The 25,412-nt window shown below is 36.3% G+C and overlaps 1 protein-coding gene across 2 annotated transcripts in view; it reads right to left on the bottom strand.

Annotated features, from left to right (window-relative positions):
* Window positions 1-25,412, bottom strand: part of COL24A1 (collagen type XXIV alpha 1 chain) — a 399,913-nt gene that overhangs the window by 4,745 nt on the left and 369,756 nt on the right. For both annotated transcript variants that reach the window (XM_007480591.3, XM_056815400.1), the window contains 5 exons: window positions 18,606-18,641; window positions 18,473-18,499; window positions 14,804-14,869; window positions 13,955-14,123; window positions 10,503-10,612 (listed from right to left, as the gene is read on the bottom strand). In XM_007480591.3, the coding sequence (XP_007480653.1) occupies window positions 10,503-10,612; window positions 13,955-14,123; window positions 14,804-14,869; window positions 18,473-18,499; window positions 18,606-18,641 (408 nt within the window). The remainder of the gene's footprint in view (window positions 1-10,502; window positions 10,613-13,954; window positions 14,124-14,803; window positions 14,870-18,472; window positions 18,500-18,605; window positions 18,642-25,412) is intronic.

Below are 25,412 nucleotides of genomic sequence, written 5' to 3'. Positions count from 1 at the left end.
TTACAGAACAATCTCCAGGGACAGGTACAGCTTCAGAACTTACTTCTTGGTTGTATAGAAGTAGGTTCAAAGACAATTAAGAAAGACATAATAGGATTAAGAAGAACTAAGGAGGATCCTAAGGTTTGGGGAACAGACTTTTTAGAGGCAGAGTCAAATCAGGACAAGGTGGTTAGAAAGGATAGGCCAGGTAAGAAAAACTAAGGGGAATGATTACATTAATTGGTAGAGTGGTGAGTGAGGCAATTGGTAAAAAGGGAAGGGCTGGGCAGTGGGTAAAAGGAAGGCTGAAGGGAAGGTAGTTGTGGCTGAAAGGAATTTGAGTGAGATTGTCAATAAAAAGTTTTAACCAGGTGCTTAAAGTTGTTCTTTCTTTGTTTTCAAAGCAGACAAGATGGCATCATAACTGTAATGAATAATGGGTGATGTCTTGACTCTCTGAGTAAATTTGATTTAAGTGAAGCAGAGTTGAATAGAATCATCACCTTTTCTTTCTCTTTCAGATTCATTAATTGGTATCCAGCCAAAATACAGAAGTTTAAATGACTGGTGATGGCTTGGTAGGCAGTAGATAACCTTGGCTTCTTTGATGCCTGAGCAGGCACTGAACATTCCACAGTGCCTGCTTTTGCCACCTTCATGGTCATTGTATCGAGATTATTTTTGTCTTGCCCATTTCATGAGCGAAGGCTTCATGTGCTTGATTGACATCTCCACATCTCCCTAACTCATTAGCCCTAGGCTACCCTCAACCTGGTTTGCCTGACAGTTTTATCAAGGTGAGGCTACTCTCCATGCTCCAGCTACTTGGAGCTACAGGGAAGAGATAAGTGCTGGTGGACACTAAAGATGGGTGAGCGCTCTGAAGATGATTTGGCAAGCCCTGCCAGCAGAGAACCAGTCCTCCCTGAACACTATTCAATCAAGATGTAAGCACCCAAATGAGTTTCAAGAAACAAGGCTGAAACTTTGTGGTGGCAAAAAATTGGAAAATGAGGGGATGCCTTTCAATTGGGGAATGGCTGAACAAATTATGGTATCTGTTGGTGACGGAATACTATTATGCTCAAAGGAATAATGTGGAGGAATTACATGGGAACTGGAATGACCTCCAGGAATTGATGCAGAGTGAAAGGAGCAGAACCAGGAGAACATTGTACACAGAGACTGATACACTGTGGCACAATCAAATGTAATGGACTTCTATACTAGCAGCAATGCAATGATCAAGGATAATTCTGAGGGACATATGAGAAAGAATACTATCCACATTCAGATGAAGAACTGTGGGTATAGATACACAGAAGGAAAACAACTGCTCAATCACAAGGGTTGATAGAGATATGATTGAGGATATAGGCTCTAAATTATCACCCTAGTACAAATATTAATGGTATGGAAATGGAGCGTGATCAATGACACATGTAAAACCCAGAGGAATTGCATGTCAGCTATGGGAGGGGGATTGAGGAAGGGCAGGGAAAGAACACAAATCTTGTAACTATGGAAAAATATTCTAAATTAATTAATTAAATAAGAAAAGAAACAAGGTAGAAAATCTCAATAACTATGGATAATTGAGTAAGTCAGTGAATAAACATTTATTAAACACAGTGTCCTAGGGACCAAGATAAAAAGAAAGGTAGACCCTGGGCAAGTCACTTGACCCCCATTGCCTAGCCCTTACCACTCTTCTACCTTGGAGCCAATACACAAAGTATTGACTCCAAGACAGAAGGTAAGGGTTTAAAAAAAAAAAAGAAAGGTAAAAACAATTCTTATTCTCTAGGAGGTCACAGATGAACCATACAAACATGATATAGGTGGGATAAATTGGAGATAACCTTAGAGGGAAGACATTAAGGAGGACAGCAAAAGACTTCTTACAGAAAGTAAGGATTTTTTTCTTTTCTTTTTTAACCATTTATTCATTTAATTAATTTAGAATATTCTTCCATAGTTACATGATTCTTGTTCTTTCCCTCCCCTATTACCTCCCCCCTCCTGGAGTCAATGAGCAATTCCTCTGGGTTTTACATGTATCATTATTCAAACTCTTTTTCCATATTTTTAATATTTGTGCTAGAGTGATCATTTAAAATCAACATCCCCAATCATATCCCAATGAACCATGTGATTAAACATATGTTTTTATTCTGCATTTCTGCTCCCACAGTTCTTTCTCTTGATATGAATAGTGTTCACAGAAAGTGAGTTTTTTAAAAAAATAGAAACCCTTACCTTTCACCTTAAAATCATCACTAAGTATTAGTTCTAAAGCAGATGAGCAGTAAGAGCTACAGGTGTTAAGTGACCTGCCCAGGGTCACACAATTAGGAAGTATCTGAGGCTAGATCTGAACCCAGGACCTCCTGTTTCCAGGCCTGGCTTTCTATACACTAAGCCATCTAGCTACCCCAAAAGGTAATATTTTATCTAGGATTTGAAGGAAATCTGGGGAAACCAGGAAGTGGAGATGAGGAGAGAGAGCATTCTTGACATGGAAGATAGTCGGGGAAAATGTTCAGGATTGGGATATGGAGTATCTTGGTTTTTTTTTTAAATATTTTTTTCCAGATTACATGTAGATACAATTTTAACAATCATTTTCTGACATTTTGTGATCCATGTTCTCTTCCTTCCTCCTACTCATCTCCCTCCACGAGATTGCAGGAAATATGATATGGGTTATACATGTAGTATTATCATGTAATATGTATTTTCATGTTCATCTTGTTTTGAAAGAAGTTACATATCACTTGTACTAGAGAAATATTGATGAAGTAAAGAATGTGTGCTTCAATCTGCAGTCAGATTCCATTAGTTCCTTCTTTGATAGTGGATGCCTTTTTTTGTCAGGCATCCCTTGGAGTTATCTTGAATTCTTGCCTTGCTGATAATAGTTGTTTGTCATTCACAATTGATTGTTGCATATTATTGCTTTTTCCATGCATAGTGTTCTCTTGGTTCTGCTCATTCTACTTTGCATCACTACATATGTCTTTCCAAGATTTTTTTTTTTGGGGGGGGAGAGATCCTCCTGTTCAATAATTTCTTATGGCACAATGGTGTTCCATTACAATCATATACTGCAATTTTTTAAGCCATTCCCTAATTGATGGACATCCCTTCAGTTTCTAGATGGAGTATCTTGTTTGAGGAACCTCAAGGAAAAAATTTCATTGGCTCTTAGAGTACATGGGAGGAAGGGATACAAAGTGTAAGAATGCTGGAAAACCAGGAAGGGGCCAGGTTATGAAGTTCTTTGGATGCTATATGGAGGATTTTGTATATATTCCTGGAAGTGCTAGGGAGCCACTGGAGTTTATTAGAATAGGGCTAATTGTGCAATGACTTCCATCAAGTGAGTTATGTTTATCTTTCTGCCACAACTGAGTGATTATCTTCTGTGTTCCAAGAATGTTTAATCTTTTTCCTAGAGAAGAAGATGAAGAGCCTTGAAGAAAAGAGAGAATGAAAGACTTCTAAAGGAAAGAGATGTAAGGTTTCAATGTGGAAGGTAAGATATCTGAGATTGAGGAGAGAAGACTTGATATTTGTCAGGATGATAGGATATGGAAGTGTTACATAGAGGAGAAAGGAAGGAAAAAGATGGCTGTACAATTAGATTTTTAAAAATAGCTTTGAGGTTCTTCCTGAAAAAAAAAAAGCTGAATACTCTGAAGAAGAAAAGTTGGTTATCTTCCAACAAATTATATGGTAGAACTCTACATAACCTATTGGGAGGGAGATGATTCAGTAAGGGGCAGAAGGAGAAGAGAAAGGTTGTAGTAACTGATGATTGCCTGATCAGGGGGTATTGTGGGAAGGGAACTTCTTCCCCCATTATGTCCCTTTGTTTTGATGTAATCAATCAGTGACTTTTCATGTAATCAATCAGTGTTTACCATTGAGATGTGCTGGGATACATACTCCCTCAGAGAAAGGAAGTTGAAACCAGCAAGATGGGAAACTGATCTCATAAGCACTGCCCTCCTGGGCAGTGCCAGGCAAATTAAGAAACTATGATTGGTTCCTGGGATGTGATGTGGGAGAACTAGTGGGCGGAGAAAACTGCTTATAAAGGTGAGAGCAAGGCTCTGGTAGCTCACTCTTGAGCTCTTCTGGCTAGAGATTGGAACCTGAGGAAACCCCTGTTTTTGGTGAGCTTCATTTCATCAGAAAAGCACATAGGGTGGTAGACTAGGCCACTCTCTACCTCTTTCCTACATTTCCCTCTATATAATAATAAAGCTGCTAAAATTACTAGCAGCCTCATGATTTAATTTTAATTATTACAGTACCGTGGCAGCTATTTGTCAACATTAGGACATTAGAGAAGTCTGTCATCTTCTAGATTTGTATTTGATACATAATAGAGAATTTCCAAGACATCAAAATGGCTGACAACCACTGGTAGCCATTCACTTGGGTATCAGTTGCCCAAGATCACATCACTAGTGTATGAGGTCAGATTTAAACTCTGGTCTTTCTGCCTTTATTGTGCCACCAACTGTCTCTTTGAGGCAGATGATACCTCTATGAGATGATAATTCCATTTCAATCTGTCCTCATTGTCTCTCACTGTATATAGTGCTGAGTTCCATGGTTAAAGAAGGGCATTGATAAACCTCAGAGTGTCCTGAAGAGAGCAACCAGGATGAGGAAGGACTTTGACTCCATGATTTTTCAGGAGGAAGTGGGCATGTTTTAGTATGGAGAAAAGAAAACTCAAAGTGGGACATGATAGCAATATATTTATGTAATAGTTTATGAAGAGGAGGGATTAAACTTGTTCTGTGTGATCCAGGAGGAATAAACCAGAAATAATGGCAAATTTAGGCTGATGCCAGGAAGGACTTCTTCACAATTAGAACTATTAAATGGTAAGATAATTTGCCTCCATAAATGGTAGTTTCCCTTCCTTGGAAGTCTTAAGCAAAGGTTGGACAACCATTTGTTTGGTATGAAATAGTAGGGATTCTTTTTCTATAAATTCCTGCTTGGCTTTTAAAAACTTGGTCCTTCCTGTCTTTCAGTTCTTTTTACATTTTGCTCCTCTTCACATCATCTCCAATGTAGTGACTTTGGTCTCCTTTCTGTTCCTTAAATAAGACACTGAATTTTGATTTGATTTTGCAATACTCAGTGTACTTTCCCTTGGTTGTCCTCTATGTCTTTAATTCTTTTCTCATTTTCACCTTCTTGTTTCTCTGGAACCTTCAAGTCTCAGCTGACATCCCAATTATTGAAGCCTTTCTTAGAATTCTTTAATTAAGTGCCTTCCCTCTGTGATGATTCTCCAATTTATTCTATTAAAAAATGCCCTTTATATTAATTTCATTTTTTTAAACCCTTACCTTATGACCTAGAATTCATACTAAAGATTGATTCCAAGGCAGAAGGGAGGTAAGGCTAGGCAATTGGGGTTAAGTGCCTTGCCCTGGGTCACATATCTAAGAAGTATCTGAGGCCAGATTTGAACCCAAGACCTTCTGTCTCCAGGCCTGGTTCTCTATCTACTAAGCCACCTTGCTGCCCCTCCAATTTATTCTCTATGTATCTAGTTATATGCATGTTGTCTTCCCCATTAGAACCTGAGCTTCCTAAGAACACGAACTGTCTTTTACCTCTCTGTATCTCCAGTCCTTAGCACAGTGCATGAATTATTGGTCATTGACCATATGGGTTGGCTGCTGACATCTCATCTCTCAAATTCCATGATTTTGTTTTAAGGGGGTGGGCAGGAAGATGATTCAATCCCATTTGGAAAAGGCTTGAACTCTGCTTCCAGAAAGGTATGATGTCATGTGATAGAAATGCTCTGATTTGGAGCTTATTCTGTCATTGGTTCTGGTCTGCTAACTAACCATGGGAAGAGGAAAAGAACAGTTAATTGGTTGTGTGTCTAAACCTGGAGGACATTCCGAATGCATTAGTTAGCTAGGGCCAGTCACTGTTCTTTGGATCTTCTTAGACTTAGTGTTAGAGAAGGGAAAGATGAAGACTTTTAGAAGAAGCCTCAGGCTTTTATTTCCCCATTGGGGTTATAAAACCAAGATGTTGCTTCTGTCTCGGTTGTGTCTATTCTTTGCTTCTTTGAGAGAAAAGAAATTTGATAGGTCTATGACTTTGTGTACTCCAAAATGTCAGATCAGTAAGCCATGGGGGCCTGGGAACTGGAATCCATACTAGGACTTGTAGGAAGCCAAAGACAGAAGAATTAGGGCCAGAGCTACAAGATTGACCTATCCCAGTAGTAGTAGAGAGGAAGACTGATACATCTATTCAATCACATAGCTTTTGTAAATGAACTTCTTGGGAGCAAATGCTTTGTGATAACTGGGCTAAGATTGAACACTTTCTCCTCACAGACTGAAGTGGTATAGGTATATACCTCTGATAATTGGCAAAAATATTTGTATTTCAGCTCTCAATAGATTTTTGTGTAGTAAACAGTCCTTCATAAAAGCTAAATGGTATTAAATAGTTAAGTGGATCTGGGGCACTAATCATTAGTAGTAAACATTGGGAGAACCCCCAATTCCTCAGGGCTACCCCTAAAACCTTGAGGGATAGATGCAGCTGGCCTCACCTACATCTAAAGAGGTGGTGGTTTCCCCATTTTCCCTTGAACATTTAGAAACAAAGAATCTCTAAATATTTTTCTGGTATAGAAGAAAGAATAAGGCCAGAGTATTACTATTATTATTCTTTGATTTCTTCAATCCTAAATCCAATAGCTTCTTCTCAGTCCTTATCATATTTGTCTCCTTTAAAGTTTTGTTACTATTGACAATATCACTCTTCTTGGATATTCTAATACTCTCTCCTCTCTTGTTTATGTGACATTGTTATCTTTTGGTTCTCTCTCTTTCCTCTTCCCCCTTCCTCTTCCTCCCCTTCTCCCTATCCTTCTATTTTTAGTATTGATTCTAAGACAGATTGGCAAGGGCTAGGCAACTGGGGTTAAGTGACTTACCTAGGAAGTATCTGAGGCTAAATTTGAACCCACATCTTCCCAACTCTAGGATTGGCTTTCTATTCATTATGTTACTCTCTGTAAATAGTTTTGATTATTCTCCTTCAGTTTCTTCTGCTGCACCACCAGTCACCATCCCTCTTCTTACCCTTAAATTGAATATTTTGCAAAGCTCAACTTTGGACCCTTTTTTCTTTTCTTTTATCTCTCTACTCTTGGCATTTACTACTTTTGTATATTTTGTGCTTCTGCCCATTTGCCATCTCAAGGACAGATTTTTTTTTTTTGTATCAAAAGCACCTAGCGCAATACCTACTCCATGCAAAGCACTTAAAGAAGATTGAAATCACATTTGTTGATTATATGACAAAGGATTCCTTCTACAATGCTCCCAATGACAAGCAGCAAGCATGCTTATGTCTTTGTTTTAAGATCATGAAGGACCACCACCAATAGAAGCAGAGCAAGTCAATGTTTGGCTAGCTTTGATTTGGAGAGTTTTGTCTCAGTGAAACAAAAACAGGAGTATAGAATTGATGGGTAGACTTTGTTGCCTTTGTCTGATCCTTGTAGAGAAGGAATAAGAGTTTGAGTTGGTGTTACAATGGTGGGAACCTGCGTTAATGTTCTATGAACCCTGAGCAGGAAGGGGCTTCTCTAGAGGTCTGGTCATTACTTTAGATTTTTAGGAAATGAGAGAGAGAAAACAAAGATGCATACATCTATCAATCACATAGCTTTTGTAAATGAACTTTTTGGGAGCAAAGGCTTTGTGGAAACTGGGTTAAGGCAGAACAGGTTAAGGTTGAAGTTCTTTAAGGCTGAAGAGATCAGAACTCTAGAGATCAACTGTTGAGTTAGATCTGGATTCAGGGAATAGAGCAAGATTGATCTTTAGGGGAAAAAACAGTGAAGAGGAAGGGGAAGGAAAAAAATGAAGGAAACTAAAAGTCAAGGCAGAAGGAAGGATCCCTAGCAGTTATACTCAGTCAGATGCAAAATTAAAATCACTCAATGGACTGTTAGACCTGGACACTCAATCCCCATGCTGCTATTCACAATGATTTAAGACAGAACATGGATAAGTCAGAGGAAGGAATAAGAGGGCATTCATTATGTTGGATAAGCATCATCCAAAAGGACAAAGTCACTGGATCCTTTTACTTTAGCTTTTGGGACTGAATAATGGACATAAGCTTTATCAAGATTTCTCAGTGGAGCATCCTTCCAAAGTATTGTAAGGTCATCGACAGTTCTGCTCTCTAATAATTTCTAGAGAGAGATATGGGCTGCTTATTTCAATTTAGGAGGAAAGGCTTTACTTTTTACTGGTCACACAGTTTCATATTGCTGATTTTTTCTTTTTTTGACTAATGGTACTGATCCACATGTTGCAAAAATCTATGGCTGAGCATGTACCAAGAGCTCTTTCCCATTTACTGTCTCTTAGACAGATAAGGTGTATTTCTCTTTAGAAGGTGAGATTTCCTGGGAAAGGTATGCATTCATTTGACCTCCACTGTTCCATCCCATTCGCCCCTACCCATTACACCCAATGTCCTAGGCAAGGACTGATCAAATCCATATCTTTGTCACTGTAGCAACAGTAAAGACCACTCTTGGTGCATTCATATGGTTCCTTGTAAAGGTTATCTGGATGAGCAGATTACTCTCTAAAGGTCTTTACACAGCCCATTTGTCTCTGTGGGTCTATGTCTGTTTGCTACAGCCCATCTCCCTGTTACTTTTCTGCTGGAGTTCAGGAAGGCAGGGTTCATGAATTTGAATTTTTAGCCTTTCCACAGAAGGGAGTTTCAAAATGAGGAGTTCTTTGTGGCTGAAGAGATCAGAACTCTAGAGATCAACTCTTGAGTTAGATCTGGATTCAGGGTGTAGAGTGAGATTGATCCTTAGGGGGGAAAAATTGGAGAGAAGAGTTCCCACAAAACAGAAGGATAATAATAGAAAGTTGGACTATGAGGGGAAATACAAATAGACACAAAAAGGAGAGCTAGGATGCACCCAGGCCTGGAGAAGAGCTTGCTAATCAACATGATCTCTCCTGGAAATCATACACACCAAAAGCTGGAGCCATGTGCATTATGGAACAACCCAGACTTATTCCTTTAATCATGGATTATACTCATTCAAAGGGAAGGTGCACCTATATGCCTACATAAGAATGAATGACTGCTTGATGCTCTCCAAAAAAGGGAGGAGAGTTTCCCTACCTGTCAAGGGCCCCAGATAAGAGGCCATTCTGCTTCTTCTCTCAGATTAAATAAAAACTGACAATTTTGTTTTGTTAGCTTGATTGTGCTTACAGGGAAACTTAGGGCCCTTGTGAGGGAGAGCATACCAAATTCCAATGTTCCAAGGGGAAATCTTGAGTTAAACAAGTCAAAGAGTTTGTTATTGAAAGAGGCCCCTAAAGATGAACATGTTCTGTTGTATCAGGGGCAACGCCAAAAAAAGAGATTATCTATTTCTTAAAGAAAGACTTCTCTGTCCGCATGAAACTCAAATGTCTAGCCAGAGGAAGTTCTAGAAGATGAGACGAGAGATAAACACAAGATTTGATTTTTTAATTTAATGCAACCACTTCATAAATATTTTTAATATATGAGAATCTCTAATGTCTAAAAGATGATTCAATTACATCTGGAAGGAGCAAAATACTTAAGAAAAGACGTAGTATTTAGTGCTTTTCAGGGAAGGTTAGTTTGTACCTTTTACTTTGGAGATGATGTTTAGTTAGCAGATTTTGTGTTTTCTTCTTGTAATAATGTATCATTAAAATTTATGTCATTAATACTTATGATGGGACTTGCAGCTATTAGACTTGCTAGAGGTATATGTGTATATAAAACACATTACATCTATGTTATTTGAGAGAAAGCATGGTGTAGTGAATAGAAGGAAGACTGGTCTTAGAGTAAGGAAGAGACGAGTTCAGGTCTTGCCTCAAACATTGAATATGTGATCACAGTTAAGTTATTTAACCTTTCAGTGGTCCAAGGAACTCTCTAAGACAAGTTACTGATAAATTGATGATTTTTCTTTGGTTAAAGAGGCTTCTACATAGAAAGTTTCTCAATAATGATACATGTATATTTCATATATCTCCATAGATATGTATACACATATACACATTTTTATTTATTTTAAAAACATCAGTGTGCCAAAAACCTAGCTATCCCTTAAGAATAGCACTGGTGTTTTAAAAAACCAGATAATTTTATTTCTTTCAAAGTTGGAATAATATAATTTTGTCTTCATAAATTAAGAATCATATTATCTATGATATCTAAATGCTTTATTTAAAAAAATTAAACTCTTACTTTCTATACTTATGAACAGTTCTAAGACAGAAGGGCAGGGGCCAGGCAAAAGGAGTAGTGACTTGGCGCTCTATTCATTGTGCTACCCAGATGCCCCAATATCTGAATGTTTTTGGTAAAGTGTAGTTTATTGAGTCTAAGAATGAGTCTGATCATTTATCTTAGAGTGAAGAACATACCTTTGTTACAGACACAGGTGATAAGCATGTTTGACCACCTGCACTGAAATTGCAGAAAACCTCGATGGCATCTGAAGGGCACCCAAGATTTGGATCGATCCAGTATTTTCCTGTCAATTAATTTTTAAAAATTGAGTATGGAAACATGGAAACATTTTTTAAAAATTTAAATTTAAAAAACTGAATAAATGAAGTGTTAAATAAAACTGAATTTTAAACCTTCTTAAACTTTGCTTGGAAGATATTATTAATATTCTATATTGAGGTCTTATTTTTCTAGAAAACTGTCACTTTCCCCAAACTCCAATGTTCACAAATGTTTGCATCTAACAATGGGTGAAAATACTAATAATAAAACGAGTGGAAAAAAGTCATTATGTGGAATCAGAAATTTGTATTTTAAAATATCTTCATCTCATCAGAGATTTTAGAGTGTTAAAAGAGAACTTAGAACGTGCCTAGTCTAACACTCTCATTTTAATATGAGAGAACAGTCACAGAAAAGTTAATGATTTGCCTAACGCCACACACAAAAAAAATTAGTAGTAGTGACAGGAATAGGACCTACATCTTTGGATTCCCAAGCTAGTGTCCTTCCCTTTGTCCAATGCTGCCTATTACTAGAATTAGCCATGATGTCATTTTCTGATGTTTTCCTAAACCAGATCATTATACTGAGTATCCACAAAGTCTTGGTGGATTTTTAGGCTATTTAAACTTTAATAGTTTTAATATTTTAAGCTTAATACTCAAAGCTTCAATAATTTAACATACTAACACTTCTGGGACATCCTGAGGAGTTAAAGAAAGAACACTTTGGTTAAAAAAATATGAAGTTATTTTTATAAATCACTAAAACAAATATATAAACATTTCTATGCTAAATACAGTTAATGACAGGCCAATAAATTATTGTTAAGTAACTCATATTTCTATAAATGTCTCAAGGTTTAGAAAACTCATTCTTCATAACACAAGGGAGTGCATAGTAGAGACAGTTTTTTCCAATACTTGAAGACAATTCTCTAAGTTTCATATTTCTAGGTGTTGCCTACTAAGTGCTTTCAAATGATCCATGAACTATAAGTCCTTTACTATTTGGGTTCCCTTCTTATGGTGGCTCTTCAACTTATCAATGTCCTTCATAAAATGCTGTACCAGAACTGAATATAGTACTCCAGATGCAAGTTAACTGATAAAGGATATAATGGGGCTATCAACTAACTATCTTTCTCTTAAGGCATTATAATAGTGCATTTATTTTCTTGGTTACCATATCATGTTAATAGTTCATATTGAGCTTGGAATCCATAAAATCTCCAAATCTCTTTCAACTTGCAGCTTTTCCTCTCATGTAAAAATGACTGCTTAGACCCATGTGTGGAACTTTACATTTACTCCTATTAAGTTTTATCTCATCTAATTTGGTGCAATCTTCTAGATTTCTTATTGAATCATGATTGTCATATGTTTGCCTATTTTTTTAGTTTTGTATCATCTGAAAATTTGATAAATATACTATTTGTGTCTTTACTCAAGTAATTGATGAACCAAAATTAAGCAGCGGAAGACCAGTCAAAGATCTCTAGTGTCCTCCAATGAAAATATCTTTCTAAGGTAATATTATACTATTAATGATCTAGAAGTGGAAAATTAATCTAGAGGATTTTCTGCAAGAAAGTTCTCGTGACATATATTTTAATTATTTCTTATTGTTGTTATTTAGACATTTCAGTTGTATCTAATTCTTTGTGTCCCCATTTGGGGGTTTTCTTGGCAAAGATAGTGGAGTGGTTTGCCATTTCCTTTTCTAGCTCATTTTACAGATGAGGAAACTAAGAACAGGTTAAGTGATATGTCCAGGATTACACAGCAAATAAGTGTTTGAAGTCATATTTGAACCCAGGGAGACGAGTCTTCTTGATATTGGGTTCAATACTCTATGCACTATGTTCATTATTTCTTAGCGAACAGAATTTTCTGCCAGGAGTCTGAAATGGCCAACAATAATCACTATTGTGAGTCAAATATAGAAAATGGGTGAAGTTTATCTTCAGTGTCCTCCTTTTTATTCCATCTGATTCTACTTCTACAATGGTAAGCAACACCAATTGGAAATAAGTGTAAATATGGATCCACACTACAGAACATTTTGTCAAAATATTTGATTCAAACCGACAGATTGTACCTCATTGAAGTTTCTGGTCAAAATGATTCATTGGCAGGTGTTCTAGCCTCAGATGGTGAACAGATTTGGATATGGCATAGCTAGGAGGATAAACTCATCAATGGCTGCTCAATGATGCCTACAACTGACTACATTTAAAAACATTACTCACTGACGTTGGTGATGCGATTTTAAAAAAACAAACTCTTATCTTCCTCTTTAGAATTAATTCTATGTCTTGGTTCTAAGGCAGAAGAGCAGCAAGGGCTAGGCAATTAGGGTTAAGTGACTTGTCCAGGGTCACAGAGCTAGGAAGTATCTGAGGCTGGATTCGAACCCAGGACCTCCCCCATCTCTGGGCCTGCCTCTCAATCCACTGAGCCACCTAGCTATCCTACAATTGTTTTCCTTAGTCTACTCATTGAGGGTGGGAGTTAGTAGAGATGGGGACCCATGTTTGAGATTTCTTTCTTAAAAGGGGACTAGAGTTTAAGAATACCTCAAAAGACCAAGCCATATCAATTGACAGTACATTTGCATGTACTAGCGCTAGTAGGATGAATGTTTTAATTTAAAAAGTAAAAGAATAATGTAGTCATGTTGTTTTTTGCATTTAAAATATATGGCACATATTATGTTGTTGTTTAGTCATTTCAGTTGGGTCTGACTTTTTACAACTCTATTTGGGGCTTTCTTGGCAAAGATACTGGAATGGTTTGCCATTTCCTTCTCTACCTTTTTTTTTTACAGATGAGGAAACTGAGGCAAATTGGTTTAAGTGACTTGCCCAGGGTCCACAGGTAGTAAATATCTAAGTCCAGATATGAACTCTGGAAGAAGAATCTCCTTAACTCCAAGTCCTGCACTCTATCCACTGTTTCACCTAGTTGCCCTAGTTGTACATTGCACATCTATAAGAAATTATACTAAATTATAGTAAAATTGCATATAAAATTATTTTTAAAAATTCTTGTGTCACTTGATGCACATGGTCCTTCATTTATTAATTATTTATTTTTATGAATCTCTTTCTCTCTCTCTCTCTGAGCTATTAAGGTTGTTGAGCAAGGTGGCTATTAATAAGAATGAGCTGTCTTATGAAGGTACAGTTGTGAGACTCCTCACTTTAATTCTTCCAGGTTATTCAGGAAGAGCTTACAAGGAAAAGGCAATATCTTTTCATCATGCTAAAATGATACTTGCCAGAGCAGAAATATACATTTGGAAAAAAAGCAATGTGAAAATCGAAAAAGCTTAATGACCTCCTGAAATTGAGCATACCTACCATTTGACACTTTGCGTTCACAGTTGAGCAAATCCCGACAGATGCGAGCTGGGTTATCTCGTGTGCCAAGTGGGTTCTTGATACTATGTAGTAAATTGCTAAGATAGTGCAGGGTTTTGAATATTTCTGCACTGTGGTCCAGAAAAGTCACTTCGGTATTCTGGTAGCTCTGCCAATCCGCCATGATGATCACATTAGCAAGGAACAGCCATCACAGAAGATGAAATCCAATGGTCAGCAGAGACCACAGACAGCCAGGAAACACGTCCATAGCATGAAAAGAATCATATGGCAGGCAAATAGAAAGCAGAGGAAAATTAGAAAATACATAGATATGTTTTATTAACATCTACCTACATTAAAAAGAAAATCACACTTTTCTCCCTCTCTTTTTATCTTCCCAAGAGGTTTCATTTTGCAGATTTGCAAGTAATCTAAGACAATAATGGAAAAAGGGGAAAGAACTACACCTACTCTGGAATGTTCTTTTGATCTTTTATTGTCTGGTAAGTATTTGATTAAGAAAGCCAAGAAGCAATGATGGCCAATCCTCCTTTTAGAAGAATAGCTAACTCTTTCTACCACTTTATTCTAAATTCCTCAAGAGTAAATCATTTAACAATGTAAAGTCTGTGGTCCAAAAATGTTTCCTAAAAAGACTTCTCTGTATCCATTTGTGTTTAATCATGTTAGAAACAACTAACATTTTCCATGAAGAAGCAGTCTCATATTTTTCAATATGTTTTAAATACAATCTTTGTTTTGAAGCCACATTTTGGTCTCCTAAAAAATAACTCTCTATAATTTGTATACTTTGCATGCCAATGTAAATAAAGCAAAATATATTACCTCCATCTGTAGTGCAGTATTTGATTCAATCAAGGCTTGAATAGCAGCATTGATATCTATTTGTTTCTGCATAAAACAAAACCATTCCAGATCAGCAACAAGATCAACATGGAGTACTCTAAGAGGAGGCTGTAAATTCTTAAGCCCGTGCTGTTCAAGAATACCAGATATATTATCTGATGGGTGGGTGGGTGGGGGGTTATAATGCATTGTTCCACAGTTCTTGCAGACACTGCTTGGCTCTCTGATAGGACAACATACTGCCTTCACTTAAATCTTAAAGGTCTCCTTAATTGATGTAGAAATAAAATCACAGCTCCTCAATGAAAAACTATTTGTCTACATTGTATTAAAATGGGGAAGGAGCTACCAAGTGGAAGATGAATGAAATATAATCCTCATTTTAATGAATTGTCAAGTGAAGAATAAATAACTTTAGTCACTTTTAACAGTTGCATTCTTGGAAGGAAAGCAAAATAAAATACTACTGTCCTGAGGTAGTCACCACACTAGTTTAATCTGATACTTCTGTGGTCTTAAAAATAATTTTGGTAAGTAGGAAAATGTGCCATTACTCCCAAAAGAAATAATACAGAAAGAATTCAATCTACCACTGTATTTAATAAAAGATATTTTTAGAGAAAGTCTCGACAGAATCATTAGTATAACTCAAGTGTTTCAGCAATTCTTTTTTTTTTAATTTTTTAGAATGGGCTGAGAAACCAAGATGGTAAGGAAAGAGCTGTGAATTGGTAGAATATCCTGACTTAGCATAACCCAAGTCAGCCAATACTTTTACTTGGTTTCAGGACAATCATACTTCTTGTCTTCTCGGAAATCCACAGAATGTTTCCATTCTCTTTTCGGCAATTCTCTCAATTTATTAGTAACTTTTACACCTTCAACTATGGTTTGATTACTCAGGAATTTCTGTAAAATGATTGAATAAAATAAAACAATGCACATCTGGTGGCCCCCAACATGATATTTTAAGCTGGAGTGTTGGTTGGTCAATATGTCTCTCCAGACTGATTTAAATCTCCTGACTAAAATGTCAGTATGTGACAGGGGAGATGAAGGCACACCTGTATTCCAGTATTCTACACAAAAAGATGGAAGAGACCATAGAAAACTGGTTTAAGAGCTGAACAGTAGCAACATATATATATATACATACATATGTATATGTATATATAAATGCATTTGTATACATATATACATGGGTATACATATATGCACATATATACTATATATATGTATATATATATATAATCTTTCATTTTGTTGTTACAGTTTTCATGAAAGAAGCTTATCTGTGAAAATGATATTTTATAGCACTTCACCTTTGGACCAGGTTTTTACTCTAGAGATCTGGGTTCCTAGCCTTTTCTTGTGTCATGGAGCCCATGGGCAGTCTGATGAAGTCAATGGACCCCTTCTCATAATAATTTTCATTTTAAAATGAATAAATAAATTACAAAGGATAACAAAGGATGTCAATTATATTTAAAAACTATTATTAAAATATATTTAAACAAAAAACAAGTTCCCAGACTCCATGTTAAGACTTCTGCATTCGAATTTGTGCTAGAACATGGTACCAAAGGACATCAGAAAGGGAGTTAATCTACCTTTCAAAGGATGCTTCAGTAAGAAGCCAAAAAACCCCCAGAAATATCAGGACATTTAAATCAGTAGTTCTCAAACTTTTTGCCCAATCATCCCAAAGATATCTTGGGAACTCACTTTCTAACCTAAGAAAAAGAAGTGATTGTAATGGAATACTATTATACTATAAAAATGATTTGAAGGATGATTTGAGAAAGATCTGGAAAGATCTACATTAACTGATGTAAAGTGAAATGAACAGAACCAGGAGAATGTTGTACACAGTAAAAGCACTATATTGTGATAAGCATTTATGAATGACTTAGCTATTCCTAACAATACAATGATCCAAGAAAATCCTCAAATCCTCAATGAAAAATGCCATCCACCTCCAGAGAAAAAACTGATGGAATCTGATTGCAGACTGACATACTATATTCACCTTATTTCTTCACTGTTCTTTCATTTTTTGGAATTCTTGTTAAGAAAAGGACGAATGTGGAAAGATATTTTACACTATAAACATTATATCAAATTGCTTGCCATCTCAAGATGGGGAGAAGGGAAGAGGGGAACAGATGAGAATTTGGCTCAAATTTAAAGAAAATTAAGATTAAAATTTGTTTTTTCATGTAATTGAGTTAAAAATAAAATATTAGTATATTAGAAATACTGATATGATCTAGATGGTCTCCTTTTTTTTCCCAAGAAGTATTATTTTGGATTTTTCTATTTCTTTGAGATCACTGAGGCAGGGACCTTGCTTCAGGGAAAGAAGGTGTGAACAAGGTTGGGTGGCAATATCTCTCTGAATGGCTTCTTGCTTTTTGGAAAAACTTGGTATGGGGGTTGGAGGAAAGGAGAACAATAATCTAAATACTGAATAATTCAAAATAATATTTTGATCTGGAATCCCTTGTGACTCTTAATTTTCTTCATCATAATTTGGACACCTTTGGCATCCTTAGATAGTGTTTTGTTTTGTTTTTCCGTGTTCCTTCTGTGATTCAAGTTCAGTGCTTCTGACTAGAGAAAGTGCCAAGTTATCTAGTTATTATCAACTCCTAAGTTCCTTTCTTTAGGCAAAGGACTTTATCATTTCCTTATTTCTTAATATTCCAGTTCAGACCTATTTTCCTCCCCAGTAACATCCTGAAGGTATGGTGATGCACACATGTGTATCATAATATCTTTAGATATTGATAGACACTATTTCATTATCATTTAGAATGGAGATTTTTTCCAGATCCTGGAATCATAGTTTAGAGCTAGAAGGGAATTCTGAAGTCATTTAGTATAATCCTTTCATTTTACAGATGTGGAACTGAATTGTCTAAGATCACACAGGTACAAAGATGTAGCAGTGGGTTTGAACTCAACTGCTTTGAATCAAATCCAGGGCCCCATCCAAGATGTCATGATGCAAGAAATTATTCTTTCTGACAGTTTCCCTCCAGTTGGTAAGAAGTTCAATTTGATTTTAATGATCAGGAAACTGAAGAACAAGAACAAGAAGGATATCCCAGCCCCCAGTGGGAATCACTAGTATAAATGCATCTAGATATCTAGGGTTCTTGAATTTTTAGCTTTATGTCTATTCCAAGGGCCACATTACTGCTTTCTATAGCAGATCTTTTGCTATATAGAAGAGAGTAGAAGGAAACATGCCCATTCATTTCAAAAAAAAAAAACATTTCTTTACTTTGATTAACAGAATAGAAAAAATATGCAAGGGAAAGGCATAGAACGTCCCAAATACTGACATTTAAAAGTGTAAATTTCCACTACACATTTCTGGAATTTACTGATGATATATGAACTCTTGAAACTTGTTTCCTCTTGAAAAGAAAGGCAGAAAGGGAAGGAAACAAACAATTATTAACTGCCTACTATGTGCCAAGGACTATGCTAACTACTTTAAAAATCTTTCAAAGTCAATACATTGGGAAGGCAACATTATGGGTAGTGTACATGAAGGCAGAGAACAAACATAGGGCTGAGCAGAAAACTTTTTTTAAAATATAAAATTATTTTATATATTTTTTAAAATAAGGAACTTACTCGTGGTCCTGGTGCCCCCGGAGGACCCTGAAAAAGAGAATAGAAAAATTTTCCCCCTCTTTTTTATAGAAGACATCTCAAACTAACCATACATAGGAGTTTCAATTGTAAATCTAATTGCAGGTAAACTTACAGGGGGTCCAGGGTGGCCTCTTGGTCCTTGAGGTCCCTGAAAGAAAGATACAAAGCAGAATATGAATATTGTTCTTTTTGCTTAGGGAGGGATTATAGAAGGAAGTTCTGTCTCTAGCATTATCTTTTCTTTGTAGGCAGTCAAAAGAAAATTTCAAAATCAACTCAATTCTCTGAAATAAACGAGGGGCTCTTTCTTGTCCTTTACCATAGATGTTTCTACTACAAAATTCTACCGCAAAATCCCTTAATTTGGACAGTTGATTTATGGGAAGGATATGAAAGGTTACCACCATAAGGGCTATAACTAGCAAACTTGGTGCTCAGGCTAAGTACCACAAAATGAGCCCAAGACAAGAGCACTAAGATCATTTTCAAATTAACTTTTTAAGACCAATTCTTTTGGGAAGAGAAAGTGATATTGGGAGAAGAACTTGGATCTCAGAACTGAGTCCTAGGGAGATAGACAGAGATCCCTGGATACCAGCAATGGCTCAGGAAGCCTCTGCTAAGGAAGGATCAGGATAAAACTAGGCAAGGGAGAAAATTACCTGGAATGTAGAGGTGGAGACAAAAGTCAGGGAATTCAACTTCTGTTAGCTCCTAATTTTATCTGATTGTTTTTGCTAATTATGCATAATACTCAGTAGTTTCTACCTATTGACTTGGTTTAAATCTTGGCATCTTGTGGCACAGCTATAGATGCTCTGCCCCTAGTTACAACTTTGCCCATTGTGAGAAACTTTGCCTCTTTATTTCCAATATTTCCTGGAGGTTCAGAAAATAAAAATTCAGAGGTAATTTTACATGGTTTTACCCTTACTACCACAGAAGAAGTTAGACACTAGAAAGGGAGAGAGAATATGAGTACTCTTCTAAACCACAAGACTTTCTGACAAATGCTGATTGAGTGATAGGCCCATTGCCCAAATTCTGGGAGAAAAGAGGACATATGGGAGTAATACACTATTTCCATTTTCTACCTTCTGTGGCATGTGGGGCAAGACCAAGCAAATTACCTCAAGGTCTGTTTTTTGAACCTCCAGAAAATGTTGGAAATAAAAAGGTGAGTTTCCATCTCTCCTGCAATGGACAAAGTTATACCTAGGGGCAGAACAACTGTGATTTTGCCATAAGATGCCAAGATTCAGAGTAATTAACAATGTGTGCACTCGTATTCATGGGTTTGATGTACCCTAACATGGTTAAAAGTAGGACATTTTGACTTGAGACAGGTGAGTAGAGAGGTTTTCACAGCAATTAGAGGTGTGTGTAGTTTGACAAGGCTGATGGTCCTGTGTCCCCAAAGTTGATCATTTGGTCAATCAAGAGATATTTATTGGAACAGCAAGTAGGCACAGCAGATTAAAGTGCTGGGTTTTGAGTCAAGAAGACCTGAGTTTAAATCCAGTTCCAGTCACTTACTAGTTGTGTGACCCTGGCTAAGCCACTTCACCTTGTTTGTCTCAAAAAAGAGGAAGAAAAGGAAGCATTTGTTAAATCCTTACGCTGTGCTGGATATACTAGGTACTTAGTATATATATATATTTTAAAGCAAAAAACAGTTCTTGCCACAAAAGAGAACTTTCAAATGGGTGAGACAATGTGGACAGAAATAGGTATGTACAAGACATGTACAGATCTGTAAAAGGTAATCTTAGAGGTGAAGGTAGTAGTAACTGGGAGGAAGCAAAATCTGAGCTTGGACTTGGAACTGGGAAATGTCAAATGGACCAAAAACACCATATAGTTCTAAAGAGCTTTAACTGAGTACATAGATACTCTTTATTCCAACTGTTGAAGGGCTGGCACCATCTTGTGGGAAAGAAACTAAACATCAGGAAGGAAAGATGATAACTAGACAAACCAAGATGGCAACAGAATGATAGAGTGACAATGGGGAAGATTGATTGTTATGACCAGAAGCCAAAGTAAGCAAAACAGAATCAAACTATAAAGGAATACACATAAAAGGAATAGACCAGCATACCCTGGAGCCAGAACAGTAGAGTGATGGAGTAATGTCTGGAGTAGAAGAGGAGCTGGTTAAGGAGTAAATGAGGCAAAAGAAACTGCTATGGAAAAGTAATCCTGGACCTTGTTCTCCAATGGGACCCTATTTGGGCAATACTATAAAGTCAAGTCAATAGCAAGGGTCTTTGTAAATATTTGAAAAGAGTGGGACATTTCTTGAATTCTAAACAAACCCTGAGTTCTTTCTCCTTTCATAGATGGCACTATAAGACATAACAAAGCAAGATAGATACCTGGTGAAAGTGGAGGGCCAAAGTAAAAAGGAAACAGGTTTTTTCTGTTCTTAGGTTCAAGTCCTTTCTGAATCATAATAGGTTGAATAAAATTTGTTTTGTTTGGTGCCTTGTAAACCTGAGCCATTTCAGTTAGGGAAATACAGACTACTTTTTGAAAAAGTGTTATATATATTCACATTTCCACTTTCATATCCCAACAGATCCAGATTAGTGAGGAGAATGATTTAATGGTTAACTTTTGAGATGTTTTAACTGAACATTGAAATTCCAGAGAAGCAATATACCTCAATTTGCTTTGATTCATGAAATCATTGCTAATAAAATTCTGTTCAAAAGTTCAAAAAGGTCCATTTGAGGCAGACCCCTTGGATATATTATGATTCTGAAATATAGTAAATGCCCAAACTGGGTAGGGATGGATGAGTCAAAGAAAAATGTGAAGGACCAACTTCTCCATATTAGAGAGAAATCTGTGACACAGGATGAGAAATATATGTGTGCATGCATACATACATGCATAAATACATACATAAATGCATAAATGTGTGTATTTATATATAATAAGGACCGGATCTGTGAATTTTATTAATGTATGGAGATCTCATCATCTCTCTCTTGCTAGAATTATTCCTGGCATTTCCCTCCCTGTTTCTGTTGTTTACTTTCAAATGTACCTTTATAAAGCACTTACCAAAATTCTTAGAACATGAAGCAAATTACACTTTGACACAAGAATACTTTTCCACTAATGAAACCAAATTTACTTTTCTTGGTTTTGTTTTACTGATTCTTGCAAAGTCCTTTGCTTTATCTAACAAAAAAATAAGGTTTTTGCTAGAATAAGGCAATTCTGTAAGCTTTCAAAATTTAGTCTGTTGACAATAAATGTGCAACTAGCAATTGTTTTCTTTTTTTTGAAACTGTAATAATTGATAGGAGCTGTGAGGATAGGCACACCCTGGATGTGGCTGTTGGGAAAAGGAAATGAGTCCAAGATACAGTAAGGTTTTTTATCTGTTGAAGAGGGAAAAAGTGCCCCCAGACTATTGCTACAGAAGAAATCAGACAATTAAAGAAGCACCTGTTGGGGCAAGTCCACCAAGACGACTCCCTCTAAAGTTTCCACTTTTGGGAAAGTCTTGATGTCCTTGTCCTACTTATTCATCTGGCTGACAAACTTGCAATACTTTAGAAAGCAGGGCATTACTGGCTTGGTATCTATGGGACAGATTTATTTGAGCAGTGAGCAGACTATGTGAATGGGATAAAGACTTTTGAAAGACTGTTTTTACATTTAGTTCACAGGCAAGCAGAAAGATAGGGGAAGAGAAGGGGGGCAGATCCGCTCTTAAAATCATTTTGGCAGCAGTTTAGAATAGAAAGCAAGGAACTATTTTTTCCCACTAGGAAGCAAAGGAGAGAGCACGCCACGACTTAGTGGTAGAAAAGATCTGTCTTCAATCAAGATTAGGTTACACAAATGTCAAATTACAGAGGGCATGATGGTTTTATGTTCTTTTCATGAAAATTCAAATGTATTTGGTAGGCAATGAGTTAACAATTTTCTTGGTATTCTTCTTGTTGCTGAATAATTCTATAATAGTATTGTAACTCAGTTTTTAGAGCACCAAAGCAAAAAATTCTGAAAATAACTTTCCAGAAAATTCAACTTAATTCCAATATTTCTAGAAAGTCACTATATCTCCATTTGCTTTGATTCACAAAGTCATTGCTAATAAAATTCTGCTCCAAAAGGTACATTTGTAATATTACTATTTGAGATAGAACCCTTGGGTATATTATATTTCTAAACTACTATAAACCTTTAGGAGTCGTTAGTCAATTAATTATTTAAATGATGACTTGAAACATAAAACCCTTCACAGAATGCTTTGAGAAGTCCCTAATGACACTTTTAAAAGGCTACTGGTTTTTTTTTAACCTAACGATACCATAAAGTTAATTGGAAATCTTCATGAATTAACTTAATGTTCCTGAGGAATTACAGGTTTACCTTTATAAATCAACATCAACTCTAATGAGATCAAAAGGAAAAGAAGTAATACATGACAAAACTCAGTTCTTTTACGTGAGAAAGAACAAACTAATTATTTTATTGTTTCCATTAATATATTTAAGCAGTTAACCGAATTGTTGAAAGCAAAGACCAAAGTTCTGGTTGTTCTTAGGTAATTGATATAAAAGTTTCTGAACAGAAACACGGTAAAATGTTCAGCAAAAATTAGTATATAATGGTTCAAAAAACATACTTTAGTGCCTTCTTTCTCATTATCCTATCAGATTTTTATTTTCTCCTAGGCCTCTTCTCTCCGCCTCATTATAATTTTTTTCCCCAGTTAATTTCTCATTATTTATAAACAATACTGCATTGGTACTTTATTATAGAATCTCTGAGTTTGATGGAGACTTTAAAGGAGACCTATTCTAATCTTCCACACATTGTATGAATACTTGGCACATAGTAGGTGCTTAATAAAAGTTAACTGATCAACTCTACAGTATGGCTTTTTAGTTTCTGCTTTAAGTCTTCCAATGATATATCTTTTACTTAGTACTTTATAAGGTGGTTCCTATCTTTCACTGTAATACTCTGTTAGAAGGTTCTTCCTTATTTTAAGATGATTGGTAATCTACCTGTTGGTCCCATTTCTGTCTTCCAACTATCCTGTCCTGCATACACCTTCTCTTTTCCAGACTGAAGAATCCAGTATACATATCTCATATGAGATAACTTCCAAGTCATTATCATCCTCTTTACTCTTTTATGGACACACTTTGTCATTCTTCAAATATGGTGGTCAAAATTGAACACAATACTATATATCTGGATGCTATTAAAAGACTCCTAATATAATAATAAAGCTAACATTTGTATAGCACTTAATATGTGCCAAGTATTTTACAATGGCCTTACTCCCTTGGGAGTAGGTGCTATTATTGTATTCATTTTACAGATGAGGAAACTGAGGCAAATAGAGATTAAATGGTTTGTTTGGTGCCATGGCTAGGAAGTGTCTGGGGTTAGATTGACTTCAGGCAAGGCATTCTATCTTCCACCAGTTGATAAGCTATTATTTTCTAGCTGTTTGAAAGTAGGATATATAATAGTGTAATGCTCCCATTTCTCATTAGAGTAATAGATAATAAAAATGGGAACAGGAATGAACTATGTGAATGTATTGCAGAGCCACACTTATCTGGAGTAGATTGGTACTTTTTTGATTCAAAGTTGACCCACTGCTGGTTAAAAAGGAGCCAGACTCTTCTGAATAGAACTTAAAATGCAGAAGATGCAATTTCACTTTCAATTTTGAGGGTGTTACAATGGAGATAAGCCAGAAGCCTTCTTAATAACACCAGGAGTGAAACAACAATGCCCCAATATTATTATTATTAACCTCTACTTTCCATTTTAGAATCAATACTGTATATTGGTTCCAAGGCAGAAGAACAGAGAGGGCTAGGCAATGGGGATTAAGTGACTTGTCCAGGTTTTAGGAAATGTCTGAGGCCAGATTTGAACCCAGCTAAGAAATGTGAAGTCAGGTTGCAAGAGGATTTCTTGCGGAGTAGAGGGGATAGGGAGCTACTGAGGTATAGTGAGTAGAGGAGTAATGATTAATTCTGTGCTTTAGGACAAATACTTTAGCAACTAGGTAAAGGTTAGACTATGGTCAAGAGAAACGAGATAGGAAAATCAAATAGGCTATTGCAATAGTCTATTAGTGACATCAAACTCAAATAGAAACAGACGCCACTAAACTACATAGGAAGATCCCTAAATCTAAATGCAGGACCTCCCGTTTCCAGGTCTGGCTCTCAATCCACTCAGCCACCCAACTCTCATGATCTTTTAAATCTCCCCTGTTCTCATTGCCCATAGCTCTTTATCCTTGGCCAAACACTTGCCCTACATTGCACACATCATCTGCATCCTCCATTCCTGCTACTGTGTACAGAAAGGAGCTGGTGGAAGTGACATACATGTATCAACTACTACAAATTTATGCTATCCAACTTCAGGTGAGAAGAACCCTTTTTTGGGGGGCCAAAACCAGCTCTGATTCAATTCTCTTCTATCTTCTCCAGAAGATTACATTCCTCAGTCATTGAGAAGACACACAATGTAGTATATAGAGAGTTGGGTGTGGAGTCAGAAAGACCTGGGTCCAAATCCTGCCTTAGGTACTTGCTAGCTATGTTAGTTATCAGGTCAAGTTACTTAATCTCTGATTCTCAATTATTATTATTATTATTTTTTTACTTCAGGCTTTCATCATATACCTAGGAAGAAGTAAATGTTTAAACATGTGTTGAATGACTCATTGACTATTGTTCTCCACAATTAGAACACAATTCTTTTGAGAGTAGAGATTATTTTACTCTTTGCATTTGTATTCTCAGACTCTAAGATAGCATCAGGCACAAAGCATGGACTTAATTAATGCTTGTGGATTAATTGATTGATTAATGACCACTATTAATACTGAAGTTAATTAATAATAAATTAATTTATA

The sequence above is a fragment of the Monodelphis domestica genome, chromosome 2 (assembly GCF_027887165.1).
Source record: "Monodelphis domestica isolate mMonDom1 chromosome 2, mMonDom1.pri, whole genome shotgun sequence".
Taxonomy (NCBI): Eukaryota; Metazoa; Chordata; class Mammalia; order Didelphimorphia; family Didelphidae; genus Monodelphis; species Monodelphis domestica.
The sequence above is the reverse complement of the archived record's forward strand: the minus strand, read 5'-3'. Positions and strand labels throughout refer to the sequence as shown.